This window comes from Gopherus evgoodei, chromosome 2, assembly GCF_007399415.2.
Source record: "Gopherus evgoodei ecotype Sinaloan lineage chromosome 2, rGopEvg1_v1.p, whole genome shotgun sequence".
Classification (NCBI taxonomy): Eukaryota; Metazoa; Chordata; order Testudines; family Testudinidae; genus Gopherus; species Gopherus evgoodei.
In genome coordinates, this window is record NC_044323.1 from 212965525 (window position 1) to 212974663 (window position 9139).

At 35.8% G+C, this 9139-nt stretch overlaps 1 protein-coding gene across 3 annotated transcripts in view; it reads left to right on the forward strand.

Annotated features, from left to right (window-relative positions):
- The window catches only part of MIB1 (mindbomb E3 ubiquitin protein ligase 1), a 116762-nt gene extending 108052 nt beyond the window's left edge, over positions 1 to 8710 (forward strand). For all 3 annotated transcript variants that reach the window (XM_030552902.1, XM_030552900.1, XM_030552901.1), the window contains one exon: positions 2333 to 8710. In XM_030552902.1, coding sequence (XP_030408762.1) covers positions 2333 to 2473 — 141 coding nt within the window. In that variant the 3' untranslated portion in view covers positions 2474 to 8710. The remainder of the gene's footprint in view (positions 1 to 2332) is intronic.
- The last annotated feature ends 429 nt before the right edge of the window (positions 8711 to 9139 follow it).

A 9139-nucleotide genomic window follows, 5' to 3' on the forward strand; every position in this document is an offset into this window, starting at 1 on the left:
ATACTTGCCCTGACAACGTTTTAATATGAAATATGCTTGTTGAGAATGTATAATTTTTTTATATTTGCAAATTCATTCAAAAAGTTCAAGGTCTTATCCGGCAGTGGGTGTGTCTACTCTGCAATAAAAAACCTCTAGCATGAATCTCAGAGCTCAGATCTCAGAGCTCACGAGGCTAGGGCCGCAGGGCTAAAAACTTCAGTTAGATGTTTTGGTTCGGGCTGGAACCTGGGCTCTGAGACCTACCAAAGAGTTTCAGAGCCTGGGTTCCAGACTGAACCCTACACTGTAATTTTTAGCCCAGCGAGTCTGAATCCACTGACCCGGGCCAGCCATGGCTATGCCACTGGTCTCTTACTGCAGTGTAGATTTACCCAGAAGATACCTTCTGGCAGCTCCTTAGCTTTGCTGATCTCACAGATTGAAATATGAGATAATTGGCCAAATTCTGATTTTAAACTCTGTGTAAACACGTTGAAGTCATGAGCCATGATAATCAGGAGTACACTAAAGAATGTTTGTCCCTGCATTTAATTGATTCCATAGAAGGCATGCCTAAAATTGTACATTTCATTGTGTGGACACTGCCGTTGATGTGTATACCTTTCCCTGGTGTAACACTGCTTTGGTAAACCTGCAGTGATTTAAAAAGTAGATCAGAAAAAACAGTGCACAAGTGCAAGGTGATAGTGAAATAAATTTGTTTTTGAGATGTGGGCCACTGTTAATAAAGGTCCAATTATACATGGTTTATAAAAGATTTACAACGTTTGTTCAGTTATAAGCATATTACAGGCATTAGTATGTGTCTCGGGTGGACTATAGATGTCCGTTTAAGAACGCGTAGAAACTCCTCAGTAGATATAAGTTGTGATTATAAGCAATCTGTTGATCTAACAATCTGTAACAATTGATTACACCTCTACCTCGATATAACACTGTCCTTGGGAGCCAAAAAATCTTACCGCTTTATAGGTGAAACCATGTTATATTGAACTTGCTTTGATCCACCGGAGTGCACAGCCCTCCCTCCCCTCGAGCACTGCTTTACCGCGTTATATCCAAATTTGTGTTATATTGAGTGGTATTATATCGAGGTAGCGGTGTATTTCTTAAAAATCTATTTATGTATTACCGCTTTATAAACCATTTATAAATGAAACTTTAATGTGATTATGGTGAAGGAACAAACATGTGCCTTGTAGATGAATTTTTGCATATGATGTAGGTGGAGGACATTGCAGGCACAGTCAAGGATGGTTCTCCTAAGGGACAAACTTTCATGGTGAACGGTTGTAAGAGATCCTTTTGGGTATTGGGTCTCACTTTATGTTCAGTAGTAAAAACTGGTTTTAAAGGGTTGCTGTGTGGATCTGAGTTAGGGGTAAAAGGCTCAGATAAGTTGAGCAGCCCTCCATTGAAACATTAAATTTTCATAGATGTTATCTGGATTTCTAAAAAACAGAATACATGCAGGATATGGGCCTATGCAAGTAATGATTATTCCTTTACAAGTTACATTGAAAGTACAGAATTAAAGCATATATTGGAGTACACTAGTGACTTTTCTTCAGAAAGCTGGTATCTTAAATGTTGTTGGTAAAGCTTCTGAAAATATTGACTTAAGATTCCAAATCAGTGAGCAAATCACTTCCCAGAAGAAAATTGCAAGTTAGTTCACATCTATGGTGTTTAGCATGTATGCTGGGATGGTTAAGTATTTTTTTAAAAGCAAAACCATATTCATACTATTTCTTAGTCCATGAGGTAAGTAAGGGTGTGTGTGTGTGTGTGTGTGTGTGTGTGTGTGTGTGTGTGTGTGTGTGTGTGTGTGTGAGAAAGGTAGGTAAATGAGTAGGTAGAAATTTGAGGCACGGGTGGTAAATAATTTGTTCATTGAATTACATACACAAATGTCTGTGCTTCGTAGAGTTCCCTGTTTCCTTAAAATTTTATAAAGGGGGATGCAGCTGAAAATCGCTTATTTACTCTGCTGTGAACTTAACACCATCAGATTTGTTTAGAAAGCTACCGTGGGGTTGGTTTTCTTATTTTGTAGAGAAGAAGTTTAAAAAAATCAGTTATCCCTTCATGAAACAAATATTTTATACTGAGGATTAAATGAAATAGTGAATTTTCTATTTTTGTATTTAATGTCAAAAGGCAGGTTATTGAATCTGTTGTCATTCTGTGGCTTGGTTTCTCTATGGCAATGATCTCTGTTCACTCAACAGTTGCATATATTAAATTTTCTACAGTTAATAGAATGCATGCTAGATACTTTTTTCTCACCATTGCTGTCCACTACCTAACTTGTCAAAATCTTTTACAGACCATGTGCCCTGTTTGTCTGGATCGTCTGAAGAATATGATCTTTCTCTGTGGCCACGGAACATGTCAGCTTTGTGGAGACCGAATGAGTGAATGCCCTATATGCCGCAAGGCTATAGAACGAAGAATCCTTTTGTATTAATAAAAAAAAGTGTCTTCTGTTAGCTTATCAAATTGTCAGTACATTTTGGTCATCAAATCTCTATGTTTGAAAGGCAGTTGAAGGTTCTAATGAAAACATTTCTAATACTGCAGTGCATATGTGCTACATTGTAAGTGCTTAAAGACTAAACACATCAGAAAAGAAAACAGTATTTGAACAGTCAACTTTTAGTTGTACTATCAAGAGACAGCTAAGATAAGGCTAAATTAATAAAGCAGTCTTTTCCCCCCACCCCCTTAAAGCACCAAGTGTAAAGGGACAATCATGATTTTCTATTTTGGTATCTTTAAAGTTTTTATATGTACGTATGGACTTTAATTTCAGCCATCAAGCGATGTAGATTTTGTACTGCCAGTTGCTTTCAAATGTTTATTTTTTTTAGCCCAAGTTTGACACCTCTTCAGCATATGCTCAATTGTCAAATGACAGAAAGTTATGCCTCATAGTACTATTGTCTTGAAAGGTACAGTAATGCAAAATCAGCACAATATATCCAAGTAGTATTCAGTACCATACAGTTCCTATAAGATGACATCAAAATATAACCATATGGATAACTGACTGTAATGTGCCCTATATGCTCAGTGTGGATTTCGAGGACAATGTCAGTGGAAAGAAACATAAATTTGCTTTAGGAATGTTATGCCACCAAAACTGTACTTCAGTCTGACAGGATCAAATTAAACTAAATAAGGAACTTCTTAATCCTGTCGACAAAAAAACCTAATATATAGAATTGCGAAAGGAGAGTGCTGATTTTTTTTCTTTACGAGGTATTTGAAAAATAAAGTGTAGATGAGTTATCAATTTCACACCTAAAGAGTGTAGTTGATTAAAATCTTTGAGGAACAAGTGTATAATCAGAGAGTAAGGAAATTATGGGTCTCATGATCTAAGGAAACTGGGTGGTATATTTTTCCTTTGAATTTTGTAGAAATCAGCTGCTCTTTAAATCCATCTTTTCTGTTGCAGACTGCATTTCTTACATAAATCAGTGTGGTGTTCTATTAAGCCCTTCTTACAGAAGAATTATCTGTAGGGAAACTGTAGCAACAGCAAAGGAAGTAAAGTATATATTGTCCATTCATCTCAATGGGGTATTAATTTCAGAGCCCAGCAGAGACCATTTAATAGCTAATATTAAGCAAGACAGTGGTGATAAGTCTGGGGGTTTCCTGACACATGGATAGGCAACTAGAAACTGATTGGTCAGAGTTAGCTAGGATTTGTATTGCACTTATAGATGGCTCTTTGACTACTACCAGCAGCTCTAAAACATGAGTAAGAGCACAATCCAAATGTTCTTCATGCTTTGGTGGTGGGACCGTAATCAGGATTTCAGGAAAAAAGTTAAATTCGAAGCTATTACAGCCAAATGATGATGGCATATAAAAGCCGTTCAGCAGTTACCTGAATTACTGATTGTATAGAATATGAAATCAGTGCTTTTTGTCTTTTAGTCCTGATTTGGACAATTTATTTCAAAGATTTTGAACTATACAGTGTATTCAGTTAGGTGCCTTCCTTGCAGCTAACATTAGTCTCCTTCATTTAACTCCTGTTACACGTGGCAGGGACATGAAAGTGGGAATTGGTCTGGGGAAGATCAAGATGAGAATGAAGTGATTCATAGTCTGCATTCTTCACTTGGAAAATCACATGCTTACACAATGCACAGTCTTCTGAAGTGTGTGATAAGCTTGTGTTGATCTTTGGAATTCTGCAGACTTCAGCCAAAATCTCAGAAGAATTTACCAATGCTTTTAAAGTATTGATCATGCAGTTAGAATACCTGTATGGTAGAAGGAAACTCGACAGTGGTTTCTTAGAAAATCAATACATAATGCATTAGCTGACAAAACAATCTATGCCCCAAAATTTCTGTTCCAACATGTAAATGTTCCTTGCTCTTTTAAACTCGGGTTGGAACAATCCAGTCCAGTATTCTTTGTTCTGATGTTCCAGCAGTCGTATATATACACCATAAATCTCACTCTGTGTTTGGTCGTTTACATAGCTTTCTGCTTTGCCTGGGGCTTTGAGTCCCTATTCTAAAAGAGGCAGATCTCAGTATCTTCTATACAAAATCTTTGGTTGTCAGTAAATCTCATCCTCAGTTTAGCAGTCCCACAGCTGATTTAATTGCTTTAGCTCTAGGAATTTTATATACTTTTGGAGTTGCAGCCTGGTTAACTGAGGTTTTAGAATTCCAGTCTGAGAGAATTGGGAAAATTCTTACATTCTGTGTTCTTATATGATCAGAATAGTTCTGATAGGATTTTCCAATGTTTTTGGGAAAATGATTTGGTAGCCCATTCCGCTTAACATAAGGGTCACTTGGCTTCTGTGGCTAGTATTGCACAGCAGGACCCTTTGGCTTCATGTCCCCCGTCAACGATTCTCCAGAAGAACTGGTTCTCTCTAATATGGCACAACACTGGACCCCTCGCTATGAATTTCATTCTCTTGTATCTTGTGTCTGTGACATGGTTCTCTTTAAGCCAGATCAGACTCATTTTTGAGCACTATTTCATACTTAAATTATTCAGAAAGACCTCTCCATAAAGTCTCAGTCCAAAGTACCTGATTAACAGTTGATCATCACTCCTGCTCTATCGCTTGGTAAATTCAGTTCTAACTCAAAACCCCATTATGGTAGCTCAATGCACTACTTACTGCATAGCAGTCGATATTTTTATAACATTTAAGTAAATTGTGATAGGGTTTTGTTAGCATTCAGCAATGGAACAAGCCAGTGGTAAGATGCTATTTTTTCATGCAATTTTCAACTGTTTAAATAGTCTGAATTAAATCTTGTCTCTACTAAAGTCAGTGGGTGTTCTCATTTCAGTGGGACTGTGATTTCACCCTCTATCGTGTCTTATTTGCCTGATCTTTTCAGGTTGTCTGAATTAATTTAACCAAATGTTGCCATCTGATGATGTAACTAATACTTGAACCAAATTTAACAGGGCATTTAAGTATTTTCCTAAAGGACTAAATCAAGGCATCCAGGGTAGCAATGCTGAGCATACTTCATCTGTGGGGAGCACAGATGTCAGGTGATAGAGGAGTTCTGTCAGATGTCAGGTGTGTTGATTACAGGAGTTCAGTTCACTGTTTGCTTTATGTTTTTCATCAGTTCCTCAGCTACAAAACTATAGCTGCTGTAAGATAGCCATAGATTGTGTGTGTGTGTGTGTGTGTGTACACACACACGCGCGCACGCTACTCCAAGAGCTGTCCTTTCCACACCATGGTCCTTGGTTTGTCCCCATCAACACATACAGACCTCTCATTATGTTTCTGTTTTTGTGTTCAGCTTGATTGAGCAGTGTTGCATGCATGATTCCATGTAAAAAATGTAATGATGATATCACAAATTCAAGCCAAATAGTTTAATTAGACAACTGCTTTTAAAAAAAGTAATTAAGCAGTTTAACTTTGTAGCGCTTATTGTTTAAGGTGCTGGTATTGGCATTCTGTTTACAGGCGAGAGTTTATCCCAATTGATATTATGAAGTCAGATATAGTACTTTCAAAATGACTTTTAATTGATTTTAAGAAATGTTTGCCAAAACATTGTTGCATATGTAAATAGATGTTTAGACTTGTACACTATCTCTTCAGATTGGAATGTATGTTAAAGCTAAAGATTTAGGTAGCTTTGAAGAAACCAGCTGTATCAGACCATATTTATACAGTATATTCACATCACTTAGCAATAGTATGTATGTAACCTGATATTGTCTGAAAGGCTTGCATACTTCTATGGGAGACCTTTGTTTTAAAACGAGGAGGTGCGGGGAAGTGGATCCTAGGCTCAGAAGATAAGTGGGAATCATAGCAAGTAGGAAAAGATGAGGATGGGTCAGTGTACGTCTGTGAGTGAATCACTACAGATTTTACTGAAACAGAACAAATACTTGATAAAGAATCAGTAAATAGACAATTAGATTTAATACACATGTTTGAGAATTGCAGATATCACTTTTGTTATTCTTAGAACAATTTCCCAATATTAAAAGTTGTTTGGGAATAGAATTGGTTGGAGGAGCTTCTTCAATGACTTATTTCTTGAAATATCGACATTATAGTTTATTATTTGGGTACAAAGTATGCTCAAAAGTTTGCTTGAACATCTTTCCTTTCTGTATGGTAATCAGTAAGATTAAATTAGAGATGGCTGCAATAGTATTGTAAAGGAACTATGAAGAGACCTTAATTTTAAATTTGAGGGATCTGTACAGTAAGCTAAATAGCTTAAAGATGTCAGAACTTAATCACTTAATTTTTCAGCTATTTTTTTCCCCCAATAATGTACCATGACTTTTCAGACCCATTACTTAAAGATATTCAATATCTCCTGCTCTACATTCAAGGCATTTGGCACATTGCAGGATTTGAGTCACAGCTGTGTACTTTCCTTTTTTTGTTAAAATACTAGTTAAGTGGTTCTAGATTAGTTTAGGACAAATTCCCTTTTAAGAAAAAATAAAAAAATAAACTGGAAAGGTAATAAACACAAGTTACTTTGTAAACGTGAAAATTCCTTCAAAAACTAGTTTAACTATAAACTTGAGCCAAATTGGAATATAGAAAAGTTTTGAGTGCCTTGTTAACATAGTCTTAAACATGTTTTCAGTCTAGTTTTACAGACTTGTGAAACTAGTTTTTTAAAAAGAATCTGATTTGATCTTGCCTTTATATTGTGATAAGAATATTCACTGATACTGTGTAGATATTATCTAGAGATGGAGTTTTACTAAAGTATGCCTGCTTATTTATAGCAGTATTACTTACAATTTGTGGCTAATGTAAACACTAAATTGTTTGAGAAAGTTGCTTTGAGTTATTCGATCTCTCTGAGCTTCTCGACAATATTGCAAATGTCAAAAGTTATATTTTGCTCTTTTAATAGTTGCTGATGAATTGTGTAGAGCTTGGGTCATAACTTGTGTTGAATAGATCACAGACAGAAGTTCTTACAGACCACTGCAGTGTTACTTTTAGTAACTCTGCCTTTTTTCTGTCCAAGTGTTCAGTTCTACAGTAATCGTTCTTTACCTTTGGAAAGGAGCAGGAGTTTTCTTAAACACTACAATTTAGTTCTGATACATCAGTTTTGGTGCCTGACTAGGTGTGACATAAAGGATTATTGCTGACTGTATAAATGACCTACAGGAGGAATGTATCATTCCCCATAGTACTGTACATTCCTGTTTCCCTTCCCTAAGTGCTGGAATTCATATACTATTTTCCTTTTACAATACAGAATGTGTTTTGTTCATGGAGTAAAATAATGTTGTCTATAAAGTTTTATTGTGTGCCGTTTTTATAGTTACAGCTGCAGTAAGTATGAAAGTTCTGACTCAGGGCTTTAACAACTTAAACACATTCATAAATGTTCTTCAGTGCATCTTGGAGAATATTAGAGGTTTAATGGTTGTGTAGTGCCTTGACAGAACAATTGAATTGGCAGCAGCCATAGATCCTTTACAGAATAGAAGTACATGTGAATCTACAAACTGGGTTTGTGCAGCATAAATGTATATGTAGTATATGTGTTGCATTTAAACCACTTATTTGTCTTTCTGTAAAGGAAAGTTAGCAGATTTAACTTTTGTTAGGCTTTTGGTAAGTCTTGTTTATGGTAACTGCACCAATGGAACAATTATGATAGGAGCCTGAGGACGGTATTCCAAATCAGACAAATAGCTTTTGGGAGAGAGGATGGATAGAAAATTCTACATAATGACATTTTTGGTAGGAAAGGAGAATCATTTTATAAACCAACTTCTAGCAAAAATTAGCTTCATAATTTGGACCTAGCAAATCTTTCTATAAACAAGAAGTCTGCATGGCATTTCATAGTTACGAAAGTAAGTCTTACTCTGGGCTTCTAGGAAAGTATTTTCTTGTCCCACGCTTAGTTATGGGTGCAACTTGCTCTGTAGTAGAAAATGGGTTTTACTGAACCACAACAACATTTTTTGCTTTTGTTAGAAAATCAACTTTGCATTTTTGGTAAATTGTAGATTTGACCTGACTGTTGACTGGATTAAATTCAAGTTGTGTGTGAATGTAGTTGATTTCTGTACTGCAAATAGCTTTACATAATTGCATTGATTAAAACTGCTTAGCAAGGCCTAAGCTTTTCAAAACAAATACTAATGTACCGTATTGTTAATAAAACTTATTATATAATGAGTCTCATTCTGACTTTTTTTTTAAACAAGGTTTGACTTAAACTTACTGCACTGAACTAACATCTATTAGAGGTTATTAGAAAGGGAGAGGCAGTTCATTTCTGCTCATTTAATTACAGCTTTCTTGAAAATCAGAAATCTTAATCTTAATATCTCAACAAAGAGTTAAAAATGTAAAATACTTTGAGACTGTAATCTGAGCAAATGTTTGGTATCTTTTCTGGGTTTTAGAATTTCACATCATAAAGCAGGCTAGGCACTATGGCTCTATAATAGGAAGAAAGCTCCTTGTCCAAATTTTTTGTGTTAAAGAACCAGAATTGTTTAAATATTCCATTGAACAATGCATTTACAGCAACATGAAAAACATCCAGAGTGACTGAAATTGACTTGGAATGCTCTAGAATAACATTCAAATAAGTAACTATTTGGTTTG